General features: G+C 40.2%; 1 protein-coding gene across 1 annotated transcript in view; it reads left to right on the forward strand.

The window, feature by feature from the left end:
- Positions 1-25,709, forward strand: part of ca10a (carbonic anhydrase Xa) — a 158,749-nt gene that overhangs the window by 99,913 nt on the left and 33,127 nt on the right. The window contains exons 4-6 of the mRNA XM_062526053.1: positions 2,925-3,110; positions 7,037-7,132; positions 11,766-11,838. Coding sequence (XP_062382037.1) covers positions 2,925-3,110; positions 7,037-7,132; positions 11,766-11,838 — 355 coding nt within the window. The remainder of the gene's footprint in view (positions 1-2,924; positions 3,111-7,036; positions 7,133-11,765; positions 11,839-25,709) is intronic.

Raw genomic sequence — 25,709 nt, forward strand, 5'->3', positions numbered from 1 at the left:
GACTTTAAGAATTTTCCCCGTCCTAGCCGTTTCCTGAGGTTTCTTTTGTTTCATTTTTGTCTCATCCTTTTTCTTAGTGTACTTCTGATCACTCCTTTTATTTTTACACCGTCGAGCGATGTGGCCTTTCATTTTGCAATTGTGACATTGCTGTTCCCTGTAGTAACAATCACGTTCATCATGATTCGTTTTGCCACATCGAAAGCATTTGTCGCCCCCTTTTGATGGTGAAAATGACACCGCATTAACTTTTAGCGAAGTTTTTAAATGCTGAGCTTCTCTTGCAACGGCTTCCATTGATGAAGCAATCTCTAATGCACGCTGAAATGTCAGCGTTTCTTCAGTTAGTAGCTTCCTCTGAATATTTTCATTGCTCAGGCCGCACACAAGTCTATCACGCATTGCATCTTGCAAGTGAGCGCCAAAATCACAGTGCTCCGACAGCCTCTTTAGAACAGCTACGTACTGCACAACACTTTCTCCCTCCTCTTGATTTCGTTTGTGAAAACGGAATCTCTCCGCAATAATTATTGGCTTCGGAGAGTAGTGAGCATTCAGCATCTGCACGATTTGCCCATATGTTTTGTCCCCCGGCTTATCTGGAGCTAGCAAACTACGCAGCAGTCCATACGTATTAGCACCCATCATGCTCAGAAAAACGGCTACTTGTTTAGCAGAAGAAACATCATTTGCCTCAACAAAATGCTCAAACCTTTCGACATAATTTGACCATTGCTCCGTAGCTTCGTCGAAGGCATCAATGCGTCCAATAAGCGCTGTCATTCTTCCATTCGTTTCCTCTCGGTCCAGGGCCTCAATAACTTCGTCTCCGTAATCATCCGACAGCATCAGTGGGTTACATTTCTCGTCGCCAATTTGTAATGACTTGCCTAAAGCTCTAATCTATCCATAAACTTACAGTAGTATGCTGAACTCTTGGAATGACGACCGTCCACGCTTTAGTATGATTCCACACTGGTTTAATGAACTCATGCACAACAATACAATCCTGGGTAGCACAGCGTCCCCTACTGGTGTGGTGTGATAAACCATAATAGGCTATTACCAATACATCACATAAATCATGCCAAGAATGCTATATCAACAAATCCCTCAGTAAATATCTTCCAAATATAGTTAGGAATAAAGGCCTATTCGGACGGGATTAGTTTTATAGGGGGACGTAGAGTAATGCAGGTTTATCATATGACCTCTGTAATATAAATGTCCAATTCGGACGGGACTAGATATCGCTGTCATTTTACTTGACATGGGAGGAGTAACTACGTTTACGTTCTGCCGTCACATCTTCGTCGCCGTGCACGTGATACTTTGCGTCAAGTACGTGCGGCATTTTCAGATTTGAAAGACTACACAAGTTAAACTAGCAAACGTTAGCTTTATGTTATGCCATACGTAGTTTGAAATGGCTAACAATATCAAGCTATTAGGCAAACTAGCTAACGTCCTATTAGGAGCTGCACAGCATGTTATGTTTTCATTCAGACTATGGTGGAATTGTTTTCAAATCAGGATGTGACGAAATATTACAGACATCTTTACAGAGGGTTGCGTTCGCACGGGATTAATATTACCTAAGGTAATTTCTCCGGACCGTTTTACGGAAGGTAAAAGTGTCTGTAAATGTCACCGACATACTCCGTTATGTTTACTGACATGGCGCGTCCGGACGGGACTACATTACCTGGTAATTATTACTTTACCTGATGTCACCCCATAAAACTAATCCCGTCCGAATAGGCCTTAAGACTGGAACGTTTGGTGTATGTAGGTGCTGCAGAAGTGGAGATCCTTTGCATGGCGTGTGGGGAAAAACTCGTTTTGAGAAAACAGCCTTGAAACACAGCCAATGAAATGCGTTCTCAGCTTAGACTCGTCTTTGAACTTTTGCGATTGGTTGCTAATACAAAGGAAATGCCCATATTTGGATAGCATAGCGTCTGGTAGGAGAAACAGGGCTTTCCAACGGTGTCAAACACGATATGATTTGGATCACGGTCACGGTAGTACATGACACTTTAGAATGGGAACTTTTGGTAAAATTAGGAGAAATATATAGGCGCGAGTAGACAAAATGTCATGAAATAAACACTTAAATGTGCAAATCGGACTTTGTTGTTGTAGTAGGGTGGTAGAATACATGCTAAGGTAGCAAACTAGCACAAAATCTCGAAATTGACTGATGCTAAAAAATCCAATGTTTTCACCGGCCGTGTCTCGCCTTAAATAGTAGGCCTATTATGAGAATGATTGCGAAAACATTTTTTATTATGTTATTGTCCATGCTGTAACGTTAACCCGAGATGACAAAAAAGCCGGTGGCCAACTAGAGTTTGTTTTCTTCCGGTAGACCTTAATTAGGCTACGTTCATGCGCCGCCTGTCCAATCGGAACCTTTCCCGACCCCCAGACGTTGAGCGAAATAAAATAAAGCGGAATTAACTTATGTTCCATGTAAACGTCAATTCGGAATTATTATTTCCATGTAAACTCGAAGGAGAATATTTTAATTCCGAACTATTTAATTCCGAATAATTAATTCGGAATTAAAAAAACATCATGTAAACATGGTAATAGTAAAGTCAGCTTTTAAGGCTAATCCTGCATCAGAATGCTCCGAGTCATTACCTTGAATGGCCACTTCAGTTCCCATTCATCCTTTGCTTAACTTACATGTAATGTTCTATAGGTTGTTAGTGTAGCTAATTATTGCCCACATAAAACCTTACAACATGGGCACTAAAACAAAAGCTGCTACAAAAACTACTGACACTTCAATGGAAATAATTGCTTTCATATTCCAGGTGGAAGCCAGGTTTGGATGATTTTATAGTCGTTGTGCAATTTCCTGTTTAAAGCTTTGTGAAGTTACTGAGCTTTACAACTACTTTGCTTTTACTCAGGTGGGAGGTACCATGTACAACACTGGCCGTCATATATCCCTACGACTGGACAAGGAGCACTTAGTGAATATCTCTGGTGGACCAATGACATATAGTCACCGTCTTGAGGAGATCAGATTACACTTTGGCAGCGAAGATGGGCAAGGTTCTGAGCACCTACTCAATGGTCAGGCATTTGCCGGAGAAGTGAGTTTGACATCCTTCTAGTCAAAAATGCAGTATGTTTTTCTGTCTCTCTTTTCCTGAAGGAATTATTATTGTTGATCTGTTCAGAATTGTCCATCATCATAAATGCAGTTATGTCACAGGCAAGGGGCACTATTCGCCACTTGTACTGTTTCCCCAGGGGAGCAACCCAATTCCCACCCAACAAATGGCATGGACAAGGAGTAGAGTTTATGGTTATGGTTATGGTTATGGTTATTTAGCAGACGCCTTTGTCCAAAGCGACATACAAATAAATAACAATACAAATTAAATAACAGTGAACAATTACAAAAAGGGAGAATAGCAATATTATCAATAAAACAATCAATTAAGCACTAACCTAATGAGAAATAAAACAATGAAATGAGAATAGCAATCAAATAAGTCACTCAGTTAATTATATAATAACAATAACTATAGCATGGTAAGGCTAAATTTAAGGACAATAGCAGAATAAATGTCAAATTCTAACAATGGACAAATTATAACAAAACAATACTATTATACAAACCATAACACATAACAAACGCTCAAAAGACTAAGTGCATATTAAACAAATATGCCTTAAGACCCCTCTTGAAAGATCCAAAACTGTTGCTGGAACGGAGAGCACTGGGCAACTCATTCCACCAACACGGAACCACTGAAGAATAGGATCTACAGTTTGACCTAGCATGAATGGTTTGTCGACATAACAGACGCTCCTCAGAAGATCGCAATGGGCGGTTGGGAATGTACCTCTTGATCAAAGAACTGAAGTAGCTAGGAGCAGATCCAGTCAGTGTCTTATAGGCCAGAGTAAGAGATTTAAATTTAATTCTGGCTACTATAGGGAGCCAGTGGAGAGTAACTAGGAGAGGGGTTACATGTGTCCTCTTTGGCTGATTGAAGACCAGTCGTGCTGCAGCATTCTGAATCAACTGTACTGTAGTTTAAAACAATATATTTATTCAATGTTCTTTCCGGTGTGAGTTCGCTAATGACGGCAGTAGTACTCTCCAGTGTGGGTTCGCTTATGTCAGTAGAGGTGGCTATTCAGGGAATGAGACATTTGTGAATGACAGCACTTCAAATGCATTCAGTGGGCACTGCAAACAGTAGACTACGTTGACATAATCACTACACGCAGGCTTATGGTGACAATCACGACACGCAGTGTTAAACAAGCTAAGGAATAGCCTCCGCAACCCGACTGAATTCGTAGTCACTCGGTCAGCAGACAGCAACACACCTGCCGTCACTTCAGTTAATCAGCTAGGGCGGACTTCGTCTCGGGGACGGGAGGGGGAGAAAGAGAGAGAACATGGGGTGAGCGGAGGACACAATGTTCAAGAGGGCCAACTTCCTAATCAGCGGCCGAGCAGACTCCATTACATACAAGGGCACTTAGCTTAGATGCGGTGAACGTTTCCCAGGTCTCAGTTGTCGGCTCTACGCATAGCGTGTCTCTCTAACTTGTCTTTCCTCGTCCATAGCGTGTTCATGCATCCACTCCGCCTTTCCTCGTCTCGGGGTCGGCTCCGGCACTCAGTAACGTCTCCTCTCTCCAACGTCCTGCTCGGCCCGGCCTCGGTTCGTCGCTGTCCACCCCACTGTTGCATCCCTCCCCAAGTCCCCCCTCTAGTCCGTTCTCTCGTCCGTTTTTTTCCAGTCCGTGCTTTCTAGCCAGTTTTCTCTAGGGCATTTAAAATACTCCCGCCACCCACATTCATCAATCGGAAGCATAATTAGACAAGTGTCTACAGCTGTTACATTCATTAGATACTTGTTGTGCTACAACCTCCCCCACTGGCCATAGTCACCCTGTGACAGTTACACAAATAGATGGTAGGTGTGAGCGACCGAAGTTGCCAACCCACGAGTTGGGATATCAGGTAGGTAGTCAAATTTCTTAGTCTATTAGTCTCTTTCTTAGTTAATTAGTCTACTGTTAACGAGATTGTTTGTTTTCACACCAATCACCCAATCAAGTATCTAAAGGGATATTCCACCATTTGGGGAATTAAGCTAATTTTCCACCTCCCCTGGAGCAAAACAATGATATTTACCTTTTTCCCCGCTCATCCAGCCGTTCTTTGAGTCTGGCGATACAACTTTTAGCTCCAGCCTAGCATAAATCATTGAATCAGTTTAGACCATTAGCATCTCGCCTGCTAGTCGCTTAAAAGTGACTAAGATCTCTGGTAATTTTCCCATTTAATCCAGGTGATTCAAAAAAAAATACTTGTTTTTTTTGGAGGGTGGAGCCGTGGGGCCAAAGCACCTTCAGTGGATTACTTCCTTTTGAGAGCTGCTGAAGTAAGTTGTGTGTAGCCTCTAGACGAGTCGGCTGTTTCTCCTGTGGAGAAAAATGGATGCACAGGCACAGATTAAGATTCATATTATTTCTCTAAAAGCACAAACTCAGACTATCTAGGACTTCCACTGTGTTAAATGTCATGCTTGAAGTTCATAAATGAAGGTCAGACTACAAATTAGGAAGCAGCCTCACTGGTCTGTGCAGTTATATTGAGCAGACCAGAATATTGACACTTAAAGCTGTTTTAGGATTGCTTAGGACAAGCAGCTGCTGGCATGACAAAAGAAGCATTATTGATGAGACAGTCCGACTAAATTCATTGTGAACAGCATTCAGCTGATGGGTCTAGATGGTAGTTGGCCTATTACCTGTTAGCAAGGACCCATATAGGATCTGCCACACAAAGGCCCGCACACTCTCATACACAGACAGGATCATGCCTACCCATAGGAGGGTGACCAGACGTCCCCGTTTTTGATTGCCTGTCCCCGGGAAAATATAGGAAAAACTACATATGTCCCCGTTTTTGACGATAAACCTTGTATGTATTTCAAGCAGATTGATAGTCAAACTGAAAATGTTACCGTTTTTTCCACATTTTCGGGGCTATGTCCCCGGTTTTGGTCTCGGACATCTGGTTACTGTAGCCTATGCTCTATCAACTAGAATATATCTTTACACAATTTACTCACAAATATCGCATATAGCAGTAATATAAGCTCAGATAACATTTGGCTAAAGTTGAATTTCAAATCTCACACAGTACCCACCAAAAAAACCTGGCCTATGTTAAATCATATCCTACCGCTAGCAAGCAAGCCATGGCATGTCTTGGCATGTAGCCTACAGTAGGCTATCTAGCCATAGCAAACATTTGAAATGTACCATTAGTAGCCTACGTTAATAGGTTACTACAATATACAATAATCAACTGATAATAATAAACTCTCTAAAAGCTTACCTCAATATGCAATATGCAAATTAGACGGTGTGTTTTTGAAAGCCATTAGCTTGTGGTGCTTGAGTGCGCAGAACTTGCAGCAGTGCATCCGAAATGAGTTTTTGGAATCAACCATTTCGTAAAGTTCTTCCAGGGATGCGGTGTGATGGATCGCCTACAAACCAATAGGGTGTCGGAATGGTATATGTTTACAATTCTCGCCCAACCACAATCAAATTCACTCTATTCGGATTGGCCAATTTATTTGGATAGGTTTTTTGTTTTGTTTTTTTCAATGATGATGAGCCAAAATTGTTTGAGGATCGTCTGTTTAGGTTTTGTGTCGATTGGACAAAAGATTGGACAAATAAAAAATTGGGACTGGAGATTTTTTATACACTTATTTCACATGGCATTTATCAATTTCAACTTGATCGGTGGCTACGCTCAAATCTCACGTCTAGTCTCAACTCGATATTGCTTATTGATTACATTGCTATTCTCCCTACTTAGTTTGACCAGCTTTTGAATTTGTTCACAGTTGAATTATACTATTTTTTTTATTTGTATGTTGCTTCGGACAAAGGCATCTGCCAAATAGCATAACTGTAACCATAACCGTAACTATAAATGCAATACATGATTTCTGTATTTGTCTATTTTTAGGTTCAACTTATACACTACAACCATGAACTCTACACAAACTACACAGAGGCAGCCAAAAGTCCAAATGGTTTGGCAGTTGTGTCGATATTTATGAAGGTCAGTATGGTAAGTACAAACCATTGGCTGTTTAACTCACCACCAAAGTCATCCCAGAAACAAGTTTTTCCAGTTGGCCTATTAGTCTGTTTGATTTGCATTGAGTTCAATGAGCATCGGACAGGCTAATAGGCTAACTGGAAAAAAACACCATGCCAATCTCTAGCTATGGTGAAGGGTAATGTGATGATGTGGGGCTATTTTACTGTAATTCCAAAGGTCACGAGAATTTTATCAGGATACTAATATCCTGGATCCATGAAATAGCTGGCCTTTAAAAATAAAAATATATATAAAAAATCCTCCTGCTCTTAAGGGAATTTAACATAGGGGTCTAATACTTATGCCCCCTAGCATTTAAGGAAGAACATTTATTTATTTACGATACATTCTTCTGTAAGCAGGCAAAATATACAATCATATATTTTCCCACTTTATACGCGTTCTGTCTACGTCTGGCGCTTCGATGAGGTTGAATTGGACTGTTAAAATATCTGAGAAGTTAGATGGTAATGCTATTAGGAATTTCACCACGATGTATCTGACTCCATAAGATATATTGTACCTCTAATAAATTACCAAATAACTAGTTTGTTTAACTATGGTAGAGAATGGCATGGCACACTAGATTTTTAGAGATATGCAAACTGAGCGAGGAGAATTAACCATTTAGGCCTTGAGCCTTTGAGTGTAAGAGTAAAGTATCAGTAATTATCCTTAAACAAAGGAACAAAGTAGAAAGTAAACTTAACTTCAAAACAAACAATAAACTTGGACTTAAACCTTAACAAGTTACCAAGTTACAATGCTACATACACCAGATAAAACAATATATCAAATAGTGAAAATAACAAACCCCATAAAGAAATCAAAAGATAGACAGAGAGAGAGAGAGAAAAGGCAGAGAGAGAGAGAGAGAGAGAGAGCAAGAGGTCAGCCTGACCTCCTGCCAAGACCAGAGCAAAGTAGCAAGAGAGTGAGATAGCCAAGAGAGAGAATCACTGCAAGAGCTTCTCTTTTCATTCATCCAGCCACCCCCAGCTCAGCAGGACTTCTTTACCTGAAAGTGGGTGTGGCGTCTAAAACTCTATAGTGTATTTCTTAGTCTATAACTATGTACAAATACATTCGATTGCAATGAAACCGTGATTAGGCTGTTGCCCACATTACAAGTATTAATTTAAGACCAAACATGGATGTATTGCATTCACAACATCCATTTTACAGAGATTTCACAGGTGACCCTCTCCACTATGCGGGAAAGACAAGCAAAGCTTTGTGGGGTGTCCAGCCAGAGCTAGCTAGGACAAAAATGGGCTATCAGAAGCTCACACAGATGTAAATTAGCAGCAAAAGGCACTCAGCTCTCATCTGCCTCAAAGGAATCTGAAAACCTGGCTTACAGTTTCAATCACAAAGAAAATTTGTGTCCTTAGCGGTTAGATTTTTACAATTTTTTTTACATTAAGATCAATTGTCAAATGATGATTTTATATTCCTCTTTTTAGACAACCTTAGCATGGTATCAAATACATGTGCTCCCCACTGTGTGTGTGTGTGTATACTGTATATATTAGTGCTGTCAATCGATTAAAAAAACTTGTAATACTCTTATCAAAGTAAAGTGGATAGGCTTGCTTTGTGCAAATGTTTTTATTATTATTATTTTATTGCAAACCACAGTATAGTGTTACAGCCATGTCTGTACTGTCAATAAGTATTGGGGCAGATGACACCTGTTGGCAGCACCACTGAGCAAGAAACAAACTTCTCTCCTCCTAGAAGTTCAGATACTGCAATAACATAAAAAAGGCTTTTAATTGTTGTAGCCTAATTCAAGCCTAATTCAAACATAGTTTTTCTCTCTCACACACACACACACACACACACACACACACACACACACGCAGGCACAAGACAGATAACGTTACAGTCTAAAGTTACAGTAGCAGGAAGGGGAGAGAAGAGCCAGAGGGATGTCGCACACATACACACACATACACTCACATTAACTTTACCCCGAGATAGTTCGGCTAATCTCCCGTTAGCGCAACTGTGTTTGTCTGCCCCAACGCCAGCTCTACCTACTTCTGTTTCGTTCAAATTCTCAATGCGGCTAATAATTATTTGTCGTGATACGATGGTAACTCTGTTCACATCGACAGTACATGCAGATAACTTTGCTCTTATCAACTGACCCTGGCAAATGTTTTAAAACTAAACCTTCCATTCATTAGTTTGTTAGCAGCGTCTATTTTTACGTCTTCCGCTGGACATCTAAACAATGGCATTGTGGGGCGTGCTTATGCTGCATTCCAGACGTCATCCAAACGAGTGGGAGGTGGGACCTACCCTACCTGAAAGGTTCTACCTCTCACTTCAAAGCGTTCCAAGCATTTTGGAGTGGGAGGTATAGAAAACATGGGTGACCGCCGTAACGTTAGCATACCGTCGTAACGTTAGCATATTCGGCTAGGCTAACTGTATAACGTTATAACGTTACTTTCACAATACGTTGTATTCTTTGTTGACACAATTTTAAGTCATAATATGAAGAACAAGTTGATTACTGTGTCTAAAACAACCCTACCCTGAAGTTTATAGCGTATTCTTTGAAGTTACCTCTCACGGAGCATGTCTCCATGGGCGCCGCCATAATCCTCCCACTTCATTTTTTTGAGGTCGGGGCAGGTAGAGCTCCTACGAGTTCGCAAGTAGGAGCTCCCACTTCGACAGGCGTTCCAGTGCATCTTTCGTAGTTGGAGGTAGGATAAATCCCACATCCCACTAGTTTAAATGCTGTCTGGAATGCACCATTACTGTTTTGCTTCTGGTTTACAGCCGGGTCCTAGGCCCGGTGAACCCTGCCTGAACTTCCGGACTAGCCGGGTCCTGTAGTTTTTCTAAGGTGGCCACAGCAGTTTATGAAAAAACTTGTCACAGGTCAGAAAGAGCGTTAATGGCGCACAAAAAAAAATAACGGCGTTAAATTTATTTTGTGTGAATGCGTTAATAACGTGATATTTTTGACCGCACTAAAGTATGTATGTGTATATATATATATAGTAACCTACCTGTGTGTCTGTGGATTCTATGAATCTTTTGAGTCCCTAGCCTTGACCCTCACTGAAACTAGATCATCAAAGGAAGATCATGCATTTTCCGTGTAACCAGAAGTGCAAAAAAGCAGACATACAAGTACAGACAGGTGGTGAATTAGTAAGGGATAATGTATAGAACGCCGGTCATTATCGGAAAATAATTCCCGACAGGACGGACAGAACCCCGACGCGCAGATAATGACCGGCGTTCTATACATTATCGCGCTTATTATATGGCTACTTGCCAAAACGAGAAAATAAACTTATCTCAATGTGTCTTTAGCAATGACTTGGCTACCGTTTCGTGGCAACAACTAGCGGAGTGAACCCGTTGCCATTGGCAGCGGTCATTATACCTTCGGAGCGGTCATTATGCAAATATAACGGACCGGTAGAACGTTGAGAGGCCCATTCAAAGTGAATGGGAGCTCCCTCAACATTCTAGAGAGCCATATAATAAGAGTAATATAAATTATATATGAATATATACAGTATATTGGCAAAAGTATTTGCTCACCTGCCTTGTCTCACATGTGAACTTACATCCCATTCTTAATCCATAGGGTTTAATATGACGTTGGTCCACCCTTTACAGCTACTGTATAACAGCTTCAGCTCTTCTGGAAAGGCTTTGGAGAGGCTTTCCACAATGTTTAGGAGTGTGTTTATGGGATTTTTTTTACCATTCTTTCTGAAGTGCATTTGTGAAGTCCCACACTGATGTTGGACCAGGAGACTGGCTCTCAGTCTCCACTCTAATTCATCCCAAAGGTGTTCTATTGGGTGTTCTATTGGGTTTAGGTTGGGTTGAGGTCAGAACTCTGCAGGCCAGTCAAGTTCATCCACACTAAACTCTGTCATCCATGTCTTTATGGACCTTGCTTTGTGCATAGTCATGTTGACCCCCCCCCCCCCCCATAGAGGGGTTCCCTTCAGGTAAGAGCAATGGTCCCTTAAAATGTCTGCATGTACCTGGTGTGTGTGTGTGTGTGTGTGTGTGTGTGTCTGCTTGAGAGAGAGAGAGAGAGTGGATGTACATGTGTGTAAAGAAAAAATGACATTTCTAGAATGTCTTCTAGAATGTCTTCTTTTGTGTGTCCTTGGGATGTGCTCCACACACCAAGTTTGGTTTTGAGGTGAAAGTGTTCATATTTATAGCATCATCAACTATGACTCCTGCCAACAGTTTCCTCTGCCCACCACTCTTTCCAAATAAAATTTCTCAAAATGATGTTATCTAGTTTTATTCATTCATTTGGTATTCATTCATCGCTTACAGTATGTCTTTTGTTAATCCTTTGACGGATTAAAATATTTGTTCATTTTTCATGTCTACCATATCCTGTGGTCTGATGAGAGCAAGACAAACATATTTGGTGCAGATGGTGTCAACTTTATACAGCCCTAAAGTTACCTTTGTGTTCTAGTTTGATCTAAAAAGAGATTTATTTTGTCTTCAGGGTATAAAATTATATCAACATAGTCTATTAATAGATCACACATACACAACTGTTTCTCTTCTTTCATTCCAGATTGCTGAAACTTCAAATTCATTTTTGAACCGCATGCTGAACAGAGACACCATCACAAGAATTACATATAAAAGTAAGTACCTCAGAACCTTTCTTTATGACAGCCGCTAGTGCAGTTAGCATAGCGGTCATATAGAGCTCCACAGTCCCGCCTCTCCTCCGAGAGAGGTGCTTGCCCAGAAGTAAATTTCTCATTCATTTCTCCCATTGACTTCTGGAAAAATTGATATAAAGAGTTTTAGACCATGCCTTAGGCTAACCAGCTACGATGTGACTCATAAGCATATAACTTATAATTTCGAGTGAAAAAATGAACAGAAAATGTAAAAAAAGCAAAAGGTACAAGACTGTGTACATATCTTAAATTCCGAGATAGAGAACTCAAATCCCATGATGCTTTGCAAACGTACACACATTTCCAACATTTGCAGCCTAACGATAGTTTAACTTGGTTCCATATTAATCTGAGAAAAGAAGATGATTACTTCCTACCGTTTCCATTGAGTAAATTCAACCTTCAAGATGAGAAAACTGTTCTTTTTCGGAAGACCACACATCGGTCCTGACAGCCCTGCAGCCATTTTAAGTTTTGAAGTTCCAGCGAGACTAGCAGGACGATAGGCGCGGGAAAAGTTGAGTACAGTTTGTTTGGGATTGCCATGGCAACGGCAATCTCTACCAATCAAAGGCTCTGCTTTCACCAGTTTTACACATTAGGGTGTCGGGTAGTGTAGTACTCTCTCGTTAAATCGTGAATAAAGCATTGTTTTCTCAAAACAAGGTTGATGCCCCCATTAACTTTTGACATCTATATGAGCAGGTATAATCGGTTAGTCACATCGTAGCTGGTTTTAAGTCTACCATGGACGTTTACGATGTTATGGCTTATTCTCCAATTGTCAATGGAGAAATTGTATTGGATTTTAAGTTTTTTTTTTTTTTTCCCCCGTCATCTTCTTCCTGAAGTTTTAAGGCGTATTCACACCTGCCTTGTTTAGTTCGATTAAAAAGAACTCAAGTTCGTTTATTACTTGGTTCGGACCTTTTTGACTGGTGTGAATACAATCACTCGAACTTTGGTGCGGACCAAACAAGCGAACCGAGACCCAGCTGAGGAGGTGGTCTCGGAGCGGTTCCTATCGAACCCTGGTGTGGTTCGTTTATGGTGTGAAAGCAGCCCGACTTCGATCCGACCCAGTTGCAGAAATCTACCTTTTTTGGATTTGACGAGCTCCCGTAGTTTTCGTGCATTATGGGAATTGTAGGATAGCTCAGTGACAGACAACAGCTGTATGAAGCAGTAGGCTAACGCTTTTTTGGCAATGATTTTGCATCTCCTACCTGTTCCGTCTTCCGTAGGCCTGCTGTTAGTGTAGCATGTTGGACACACATAAGAGCTCTCCTTCTCGCTGTTTTGCTGCACGTCTTCGTCGTTGCAAAATTATGAGCATGATATTGTTAAACTCATGTTGCATCAAACGGTCTTGACGCTCGAACACTTCTGCAAAGCTGTAACTATTATAAACTATAAACTATTGCTAGGATAATAACGAGTACAGTAGCCCACGCAAAGTCTCCATAGTATTTACGTGGACCAACTTTGACTTTGGCTTTCTATTTTTCACCCCGCCTACACGTTTACCTGCCAATGGTTGAACGACCTTAGCACATATGTTTTTGTTTATAAATTCTGGTCCGGTTGCATTTAATCACAGTGTGAAAGTGAACCGCACTAAAAACGTGGTGGTGCACCGAACGTAACATTGTGTCGTTCCAAAGACGTCCCCAGACGGTTCCGATGCGGAGTTCTTTAAATGGCCAGGGGACGTTATTTTGGGAACTTTTAGGGGACGTTCGGGACGTCTTGGGGACGTTTTGGGAACTATTAATATAACGTCCCCTTTCCGTCTTTTAAATGTCCAGAACGTCCCCTGGTAGCATAATGGGAACTGAACAGACAATGCCGTTTTTATTTGTTTGGTAATCACAGCCAGTAGGCTACATGTTATTGTGGTGGGAACATTTTTTAGGCTAGTGAAAACATACATAATTTCATGAGACAGCCTAAGCTACTGCATACACCTACCTTCTGTCATGGCTACACTAGGATACACTTAAAACACATATAAACACAGTCATAGGCAATAATTGCTTTTTAATATTTATTTTGATTCCAAAAAAAAAAAAAAACAGTGTGGGTGAAGTCAAGTCAGTTAATGAGTGTAGGCTAGTCAGTGTGTGAGTTGTGTGGTGTGCCGTGTTCTTCCTGTTCCTCTTGTACCTGCAAGTTGAAAAGAAGAATTAGCTCCATTGTTTTAATTTATCATTTGACTTCATTTTAAAGCGCTAAATTACTGACGGGAAGCCCGTCATAAAACTCGTTTGTCACTTTCAGAGGACCTTTAAGGGACGTCATGCAACGTTCCCAAAAAGTCTTCTTCTATGTGGGCCTACAGTGTAGAGTCGACGCAGCTGCATAGCCTAGGTTCAAAATGCCCTCTGTGTAAGGCAGGCCCTGCGTGCAACCAGCAACTTCACACAAAATCAAGCCCGAGTCACTTAAAATAAGCAGACTATGGCAACACCGTTTGTTTTGGTGTCCGTATCTGTGTTTGCGCATGTGTAGTGTGACAGGTTGAGGTAAATCGGATCGTAACAGTGCTTCAACAGTGCGATAGACTCACGAGGGGTGACCAGGATTTCGAACAGGTTTGATATCCTCCCGATCGATCGGGAGGTGGTCGTGAGGTGGTAATCGCTTCTCGTTACCCCATGTATACTACACGATGCGAGACGCACGACTGAGCCAAAATTCGGCCTGATCCCCAAAATAGTCGCACGACTCAAAAATCGTGGCAAAATGGGCCAAAAATCGCTCAGTGTATGCCCAGCTTTAGGTTAGCTCTTCAGGGTCTGAGGCCTTTCAGACACTCTGAGGCAGTTTGCTACCACTTTAGGTTTTTAAGTTTTTTGTCTAACTGAAAACATCCATGCAAAAGTGACACATATGGTTTTAATCTAGAAGTCCTAAGCAATAAGAAAATGAGAGTGAAGTGAATGTAAAGAATGTTTTATTTAAATAAAGTGCAAACACAACCTTAGCCTACAAAATCCCATTTTCAAAGGTCTTCAAACTTTATAAAAAAGCACAGTATAAATATATCTATCGAAAACTTTTGAAGTCTGCATCTTGTAAACATAAGTAGCCTACTGGCTACATAAAAGTGGGGGAAAAAATCTGAAATATTTTGTGGTTTCACTAGTAATTGTAAAAACTTCCAAATAAGTTTGATTTCTTGACAGCCAAGTGATTTTTCAGGTGAATACAGATTAGATGAGTGGGTCACACCTATAATTGTCCCCTCCCCACTGTCACTGGTAACTATCAACGGGCCATCTGCCACAACAAAGGCAGCTCAATTTCCCCACATCTCTTGAAAAGAAGCCAAAACACAGGACATCCAGATCAGATAAAAATATTTTTCTTTGGATATATCTTTTAAAAGGAATGTGTCTAACATATCCTCACCTGGTCAGGACTCAGGGTCACTACATAAACAAAAGGTAGCCTATGTATGGGCTATGAATTTTCCACATTATTCAGATGCAGTTACCAATGCTAAACTATGGCATGTTTGCTAATATAAGGCCAGTTCAAACTTAATCAAATATTTTTTACAGTCTATGGTTCAAACCCAAGATTCACGACGAGACGAGCTAACATCTAGATCTAGAACTAAACCCCGTCAACTTGTTGCAACATTCTTTCTAAAAGACGGTTTGGTGATGGTTTCCATAACAACGGCCAGATCAACTAGCAGACTGCTGATGGTAAGCCCGTAAGATAGCGAACAAAGTCACCATGTTTAGCTAATGTCAAACAGTCCAAAACATTACGTTTGTGTGTGTGCTGCACTGATTGAACAAATACCATAGATCTCCGCTTTTACCTCTTTGGATTTAATGAGTTACGTCGTGCCATAAAAGCTGAGGTAAAACGTTACCTTTTTTACCTCATAAACTCAAAACGGAATGTAACATATATACACTGCTCAAAAAAATAAAGGGAACACTGGTTCATAGGAGTATAGCATCAAGTCAGTCACAATTGTGGGATATTGATCTGGACAGTTATGTAAAGGCTGGCTTACATTGCACGATTTTGGTCTGTTTTAACAGTCGGCGACTAAATTTCCAAAATCGGGCGGAAATCTTGAGAGTTGTGCTAGAATCGCAGCGCGCTCCCGTCATCTAAATCGTTTAGTGTAAGGTGCCAATCTTAGCGGTTTTAAGTCCGTCGGAGGCAGTCTTTCTCTAGTTTTGCCGTTACGACAATATCAAACATGTTTGATATTATCGGAAGTCTTTTCAGTCGTGGCTCATGCAAATAGTGACGTGAACATTAAAAACCAATAGTAACCTTGCGCGAACATGAAACAGGAAGGGGCAAAATAGGCGACAGCTGTAGCCTTTATGATTATTTGTTATTTCATTTCTTATAATTTATTAGTCGGTTGTTCTACGTGACAGAACAGCTCTATATCTGTTAGTGATGTCACACATCAAACAATGCTGCAGAAACGCGAAAAAAATACTTTGATATGAGTAGGCTATCATGTGATTTCCTGTGAATGATGACGTGTAGCCTATTGCACGATGGAAATAATTTGAAGGAATCTAGCAGCAGTCTTGTAAATAGTGACCCACAGTCTTTGCAAAATCCTAATCTGAGACTGGCCTGTGACTAGACTGTGACTAAAACCTCAATGAATTGTCTTTAGATGTGAGAGGGTCTGAGACTGTAGTTTTTCAAAAATCTTTTCCAAATCTTTGCAAAGTCTGGCAATGTAAGGTAGGCTTAACAGAGGTGGTTATGAATCAGGTTGACCCGCTTTGATGTCAACGAAATTTACTGCAGGTGTACTAGAGGGCCAACTGTGAGACGACCCCCAAAACAGGAATGTTTTTACAGGTGGTGGCAACTGGTAATTTTTCCATCTTCATCCTTCTTGACTGATTTTTCACTAGTTTTGCATTTGGATAGGGTCAGTGTTACTATTGGTAGCATAAGCCAGTATCTGGAGCCTAGAGAGGTTGCACAGGGTAATCCAACTCCTCCAGAATGGCACACCAATACTTGTCATTGCCAAAAAGATTGCTGTGTCTCCCATTGCAGTCTCAAGAGCATGGAAGAGATTCCAGGAGACAGGCAGTTGCTCTAGGAGAGCAGGGCAGAGTGGTAGAAGGTTGTTAACCCAATAGCAGGACCAGTATCTGCTCCTTTGTGCAAGGAGGAACAGTAGGAGTTTTGCTAGAGCCCTACAGAATGACCTCCAGCAGGCCGCTGGTGTGAATGTCTCAGACCACATTGTCAGAAACGGACTTTATGAGGTTGACCTGAGGGCCCGATAGCCTCTATATATATGTATATGCACAAAAGAACAGAACCGGGGCTTTCCAACGAGACTAAACACGTGTCTGTACGATCAAGTATGAAAATATTATTATATATTTATTTATTTATTCTATTTTTCTCTGATCAATATCACATTACGTCTTAGTTGCTTTGTGTAGGTTACTGTTGGAATTGTAGGCTCTGTATCGTGTTATTTGTGTTGTCCTGACATTTGTGCAGTTTTGTCTTGTTTATCTGTGTGTTTGTTGTTGTTGTTGTTGTTGTTTTTTTGTTTGTTTGTTGTCTTGTGTTTGTATGTATGTTTTTGTTATTTCTGTATGTGTCTACTGTTTGTTTGTAATGTTTTGGATTCGCCCGCCTAGGACCCTCTTGAAAACGAGATGTCACATCTCAAGAGGCTATCCTAATAAAAGAATGTCAATCAGAATGACCCCCAGCAGGCCGCTGGTGTGAATGTCTCAGACCACATTGTCAGAAACGGACTTTATGAGGTTGACCTGAGGGCCCGATAGCCTCTATATATATTTATTATACGGCTCTTCACAATGCAAGTAGAACACTCCATTGACTTGAATGGGATTTCCCAATAGTCAGGGAGCCAAAGTCTCAAAAGCTCAACAAAATGGGTTGAACCTGACATGGTCTGTCATACTTTTTATTTGTGTTTTTCCTGTTAACTTTGACCCTAAGAACCAATAATCAGAGGGTCTGCTCTGCCGGAAATATTGCGAAAAAAAATTGTGGCCATCTAAGTGTATGCACCCTGTATTTTTTATCATAAAATATGAAAAATGCTTTTTTTTCCCTCAGATTCTCAGTGGGCTGGGTAGGCTGTCAATAAATGCTTTCCAAATGCACATAACATATGTGCTGACAACATCCACTGAAAAAAATAACCCTTAAAACACATTTCTACATGATTTTGGCTCAATTTAATGCAAAAAAATAGGCGTTTTTTACCATTTTTCCAATACATTCATCTCTACTTCATTGGCAATCAACTATTTCCCAAAGTTATGACACCAGTCAATATGCCATTCTTTTCCCCAAACAGTATACTCATTCCAGAGACAAAAATTATAAAAATCCAACCAAAATCAATGGATCTGTGATGATTTTAGTACTAGTTGGCAATCAACAGGCTCAGAACTTCAATAGAATTTTAGGCTACTCTCAACATTCCGAAAGACATACTGGATATTTAATATGGTTGTTATGTCCACAATATTAAACATCATGGCCTAGGCATCTTTTTCTTTTCAACATACTGTAACCCTGTGCTCCCAATGGGAATGTGTCACACAAGAATCTCTAGGTATGGTGAAGGGTAGGGTGGTCCTTATATAGTCCAACTTTTTTTTGGCAAAATGTTAGTGGCTTTACCTCCTCAAAGTGTTTCTTTTAACTTATAAATTAGAAATGTGCAAAAATGTTGACAAAAGTACATATATAGAGACGTAGCCCAATCATGTGGAAGATTGCCTATGTTAACTATGCAGTGTTATTGTGATATGCAAGTAATATTAAAAGAAGCTGCAAATGAACTACATTTTATTGAAATCAGAGCAGCACTAACATGACAACAATCACAAAAAAAGTCTGAAGTTTTCAACAGTCCCCTACTTTTGATTGTAGCAGAAGAAGACTGAGGTAATAGTCTCTTGGAGATTTAGATGATGGTGAAGAAATAATCCAAGTACCATTCTAATAGATGGCGGTTTTGATCCAACTAATTCTGGTATGGTGGAACCAATCAAATAAGCTTCACTTGTTCTTTTTGCCATGACTTTTGCTCTTGGTACACAACATAGCTGCATGCAAAGCTGAGCAGGGAAGGGTGAAGGGTCCTTTTCCTCATGCAGTTGAAGTATATATACTCTTTGATTTGATGGACGTTAGAAATTCAGTCTCTGCATTTATCCCAATCCATGAATTAGTGAAACATACACAACACACAGTGATGTGACGCACACACTAACCCGGAGCAGCAGAGCGGCCTGCTCTGGGAGCAGTGAAGGGTTAGGTGCCTTGCTCAAGGGCACTTCAGCCGTGGATGTGGGCGTACTCAACCACTCCCCCCGCCCACATTTTTCCTACTTGTCGAGGATCGGACCGGCAACCCTGCAGTTAACCAGTCCAGCCCTAACCTAGCTCAATTTCATTTCTCTTCATACTCCGTCTGGAATAGCTTGATTCAGCTTTGTTTACGCTGGCAAGTGCATCTCCGCTCAATCAGCGAACAGAGGGCGTTCCCAAGAGCGATTACGTATACGTTTCGAGCTTATCGTTATCGTTGTGTCCCCTGGAGTTATCATATGTCACTACCAAACGTTAGTGATTGAACTCCAATGAATTCAAACTTAAGACAAGCATCCACAAACCAGGAACTAAACGTTTGCCAATAGATCTAGGCCAGACTCTCTACGAAGAAGAGAGTCTGGTCTCCAGGCTAGTAGACCATTGCTGTGCCCACACATATTTGGGCACATATTTGTGGCACGTATTTGGGGTTCTGTGAATACAATTGTTTGAATGTTCTAATGAAGACCAAAAAATGCTCTAAACCCGAACAATAACCAAGGTGATCATCAATAGAAATATATATTGATTCTAGCCTGACCAGCCAGACCCACATCAAGATGTAGGGTCTGGGAACTCCCTTATAGGCAGGGCTAAATCGGAGGGGTGGGATAAACTTTCAAATTCCCTCTCCATGCAATAGAATAGGGTAGCTAGACGAATCATCTTCTTGTTTTCAAGTAGGATGCCTAACGGTCACAACTTCTGGTCGCATGTCAGTCATCATTGTGTTAAGCCCAGTGGTGGACAGTAACGAAGTACATGTAATTCGTTACAGTACTTAAGTAGCATATTGATGTATCTGTACTTTACTTAAGTATTTATATTTGGTGAGACTTTGTACTTTGACTTTACTACATTTTTAAGTGAAAATTCGTACTTTTACTCCGTTATATTTATGAAAACCCTCTCGTTCCATTTTTTGCCAAAATGGTTAACATTACTGCAAACTAACACTCTTCTTAGAGAACGTTTACATTTACAATGTCAATATCAATGTTACATAGAGATGAAAGCCTACTCTTTGAAATCTCTATTGCAGCAAATCTAATTTACGCGTTTGTTACTCATAACGTTACTCATAACATAATTGGGAACGTGTGAGCATGCATGAAAGGGAGAGAGTGCATTGATAACTGATATCTCCGCTTTATAAAGGGCAGCCGGCAAGTCTTAAAGTGACAGTGTACCATTTATAAATTAATCAAACAGCATCATAGTTCTTAACAAATGTATTTTCTACAACAAAATTACGTTGTCATTATTATCATAATTTAATGTATCGTAAATAAATAAATGTTCTTCCTAAATGCTAGGGGGAAGGAAGTATTTGAGCCCCTATGTAACACTATGGGAATTTAACACAGGGGCAGGTAGATTTTTATTTTTAAAGGACAGCTATTTCATGGATCCAGGATATATGCATCCTGATAAATTCCCTTTTCCCATTCCCTTGGTCGTTGGAATTAAAATAGCCCCACATCATCATACCCTTCACCACAGCTAGAGATTGGCATGGTGCTTTTTCCAGTATAGGCCTGCATTGAGCTCAATGAGCATCAAACAGGCAGGCTAATAGGCCTACTGGAAAAACTACCATGGCAATCTGTTTGTTTGCAGTTTGATTTTTACTCATTTTTTGAATTAAGGCATTAAGATCAATTGTCAAATGATGATTTTATATTTCTTTTTTTAGGCAACTACAGCATGGTATCAAATACATGTTCTCCCCACTGTAGATAGCTTCTAAGCAAATAGAGAAATGTAAGAAACTATTTGAAGAGTGGCATTAGTAGTTCACCTTACAGTATATACCGGTAAGCTGATTTAGCAGGAGCTTTGATGTGGAAATGATAAATTATAATTATAATTAAGCCATTAGAACCATAATTCATTGAAGTACTTTTACTTTTAATACTTAAGTATATGTGAAGGCAAATACTTTTATACTTCTACTTAAGTGAAAATTCAAAGTGGGTACTTTCACTTTTACTCAAGTAATATTTGACACAAGGTATCTATACTTTCACTTAAGTACATAATCAATGTACTTCGTCCACCACTGGTTAAGCCCGCCCACCGACTCTATACATAATGTGATTGGTCCGGTGATTTCTGCCAAAGCCCAGCTCCCAAGCTCTACGGAGAGTTACTAGACTGCCCTGGCAGCTAGATTTCTAGGCTATATTGATTCCACTATAGGACATCTGCAAACTGGGTCATGGATGGATTCATTTGGATTTAGTTATAATACATATTTAGGAATAAATGGTGCATTAGATGCTTTTATGAAGATTTTTTTGGAATTTCACTAGCCAGTTGCAATATCAATTCAAATGATCTGTTTTTATGAAGATCATCCAAGTCTCAAAAGTTTAAGCTAATGATCTACCAGTAATTATGTTACTACCATAAAAATTGCCATGCTATATTTCCTTATATAAAGGAACAATTTGAAGGGTTAAGAGCAGGACAATTGGAGACTTAAAAAATAAGGACCACCCTAGAGAAGGATATGTGACGATATGGGGCTTTTTTAATTCCCCAGGCCAAGGGAACTATATCAGGATGCATAGTATCCTGGATCCATGACATAACTGGCCTTTACAAATAAAAATCTGCCTGGGAATTTAACATAGGGTGTTAATTAGGGATGTAATTTTCCAGTCGCTCCGGAGTATAAAGTCGCATCAGTCAAAAAATGCCTCATGTAGAGGGAAAAAATTTTATTGCACCAGACTATAAGTCACATTTACCCTGTTACCCTGTTGGAAGTTTCTCTGCAGAGCTTCCCCTACAGTTTTAGCGTGTATATTTTACAACACTCATTTTAACGGTTAGGACCATGCTGAAGAGAAAGTCGTCATTCTCAAAATAACCTATGGCTGTGAGTTTTGTTTTAAAATGTTTTCATGCATGTCTGAAAAACGGGTGAGGAACATTTATTTATTTACGATACATTATTCATTCACAAACAAAATTGGTGTCCTTAAAGGTTGGATTTTTCCTCATTTTCCTCATTTTCTAAACCTTTTCTTTATTCTGATTATTGCGTAAGAAACTACAGGGTCTCATCTTTTCAAAGAGGTCATGCATTTGATGGTATAGGCCAAACTGGGTGGGAGCAGTTGCCTCTAGAGTAGGAACAGTGTGATTTCGGGGGAAAAGTCTAGAAATGGCCCTATCCAGAAGAATTTAAGGCATTAAAATCCATTTCCAAAAGATGACTTATTCCTCTTTTTAGTCAGCTTAAGCATGGGTTCATAAACTTACAGTATGAGCACAACTGTATGGGAGCATGGCATGTCCAATGCTTCTGATGCCACAGTCTACGCAGATGATCATGAGTTAACACATAAAGTCCGGAAGTTCAATCGTGTACAGCCTGAATGGCATCACGGTGGTGATGGTGAATCTGTACCGGTCCCTTACAATGTACAGCTGCCTAAGGGGAGAGGGACACTCTGCTGTGAAGTATGATTCTAGCATTGTGTGTACCGCCATTTCCCAATTATTAGCCGTGGCTTACACACTGATTTAGCTTTTTTTCAGCTCTGAGGTTAATTAAGTATTAAGAAAAAGCAGCAAAACCATATCAATACCCTGGTAACTGCACCCATGTATTAACTCAAGCACAGGACCAATTTTCATCTTTTATTTCGGAAAGCCTTGTGTAATTTCTTGATGGTGGGGAGAAGGTAGTTAAAATACCAAGAGACACCAGTTCATCCCCTTGTTTTTATCTTGCCCATTTGACTTTAGTTTGGACACAGGAGAGGTTCTCCAGGTCAGGAGATTTGGTCAAGACACATACTGGGTTCCTCTGCACAGAGTACATATGAAGGGTTCAGATGCAAAAGCCTCTAAATCCGTCTGACCACTTTTCTTTTAAATGAGCATTTTGTATCAGACTCATATAGGGTTTCGCCTACAAATCAATATTTCAGACCAGGAAGAGAATGATATTTAGTGAGTTTTGAAGCTAATTTATTGAATTAACTTACACTATATGTGAAGAGCATTCACTCACCATCATTATCTCATTTTTGACAAAAGTGGATTTAGAGGCTTTTGCATCTGAACTCTTCATATATACTCAGACCAAATGCAGGGGGGGGAAACCTTAGGTTTTTGTTCATCCCTGCCTGTAGATGGAGTCTCTGTGGTTCTGGGAACAACCTTGCTGGTGGTTCTATTTGGGCCAAGCCTTCGGGAGCTCTAGAGGTTTATGGACTTACTAAAGACCTCTCTTCATGTCTTCTCCATGTGCACAGCCACTAGTGATGCTCACTGCATTGTCAAATACTGTATGTGGATGGGGGTCACTGGCACCCCAGAGTCTTTTCTGGGAGAAGCTTCTTTTTGTGTCGCAACAGCAACTCGAAATTGAACAGAGATAAGACCCCTCCTTAAGGAAAGTAATTTTGCTGTATTATATTCTTTTGTGGCATTTCCATTTGGAGCACAGGGTTATGTTGAAATGAAAAAGATGCCTAGGCCATGAGGTTTAATATTGTGGACATAACAACCATGTTAAATATCCAGTATGTCTTTCGGAATGTTGAGAGTAGCCTAAAATTCTATTGAAGTTCTGAGCCTGTTGATTGCCAACTAGTACTAAAATCATTACAGATCCATTGATTTTGGTTGGATTTTTATAATTTTTGTCTCTGGAATGAGTATACTGTTTGGGGAAAAGAATGGCATATTGACTGGTGTCATAACTTTGGGAAATAGTTGATTGCCAATGAAGTAGAGATGAATGTATTGGAAAAATGGTAAAAAACGCCTATTTTTTTTGCATTAAATTGAGCCAAAATCATGTAGAAATGTGTTTTAAGGGTTATTTTTTCAGTGGATGTTGTCAGCACATATGTTATGTGCATTTGGAAAGCATTTATTGACAGCCTACCCAGCCCACTGAGAATCTGAGGGAAAAAAAACATTTTTCATATTTTTTGATAAAAAATACAGGGTGCATACACTAAAATGGCCACAATTTTTTTTCGCAATATTTCCGGCAGAGCAGACCCTCTGATTATTGGTTCTTAGGGTTTAAGTTAACAGGAAAAACACAAATAAAAAGTATGACAGACCATGTCAGGTTCAACCCATTTTTGAGACTTTGGCTCCCTGACTACAACGTTCTACCGGTCATTATTTCTTGATAGATGACCGCTCCGAGGAAATAATGACCGCTGCCAATGGCAACGGGTTCACTCCGCTAGTTGTTGCGGAAGCCACGAAACCGTAGCCAAGTTATTGCTAAAGACACATTGAGATGAGTTTCTTTTCTCGTTTTGGCAAGTAGCCGTATAATAAGCGCGATAATGTATAGAACGCCGGTCATTATCGGAAAATAATTCCCTTCAGGACGAAGCAAAACCCCTCCGCTGCGCGTCGGGGTTCAGTTCATCCTGTCGGGAATTATTTTCCGATAATGACCGGCGTTCTATACATTATCCCTTACCTATGCACGAAAGAACAGAACCGGGGCTTTCCAACGAGACTAAACACGTGTCTGTACGATCAAGTATGAAAATATAATAAAATCATGATGTTAAATCAAAGTATATCATATTTACAGTCTACTCTGCGTTCACCTGCGCATCCAGAACTCTCGCTTTAATTACTTGTGGACCCCGCATCGCACAGACATTACACGCATATCAAATGAAAGAGGAGAAGCAGAGCTTTCCATTGACCAAATACATTGATCATGTTGTATTGTAAAATCAGACGAAGTGACAAACAAATAATAATGTCATATAGCTTCGGCTACCATTACTCTCGTTTGATTTACTCGTGACACCGTCAGATGAAAGAGGAGAGCTAGAGCTATCCACAGATACCAAATACAACATTCTAGGCCATACAACAGAGGAAGTGACAGCAAAATAATAACTTAATTTAGCTCCACTTACCCCATGTTTTTGTGTGGCATAATAGCCTATGTTCATAATCCAACGTTATCATGTACAGTCATGGTTGAAATTGTTGGCACCCCATGCTAAAGTTGACTAAAAAGAGGAATATAAAATCATCTTTTGGAAATAGATTTTAATGGCTTAAGTAATAAAATTAGGAAAAATCCAACCTTTAAAGGGATAGTTCGGGTTTTAAGACACGAAGTTATATGGGTTCCCTGTCAGCAACGTTGTGCATCAGCACTGACTTACCCCCCGACAGCATCCTGTGAGCCGAGATCCAGCCGGTTTTTGATCGTTTTTGATGCTGAAGAAAGTAGTCCGGCAAGTTGCTGGGGTCACGAAAGTAAAGTGTTTTTCTTCTCAAAACCATATGCGTTCAAAAGAGTGATATATGTGCACCACAAAAACGTTGTCCAGCTGTCAGTAGCGCGCAGTGATAGGAATCGAGAAAAATAGTGCCAAGTGATAACGAGGTTTGAATTTTTCCTGGACAACGTTTTTGTGGTGCAAATATATCAC

The sequence above is a fragment of the Sardina pilchardus genome, chromosome 22, assembly GCF_963854185.1.
Source record: "Sardina pilchardus chromosome 22, fSarPil1.1, whole genome shotgun sequence".
Classification (NCBI taxonomy): Eukaryota; Metazoa; Chordata; class Actinopteri; order Clupeiformes; family Clupeidae; genus Sardina; species Sardina pilchardus.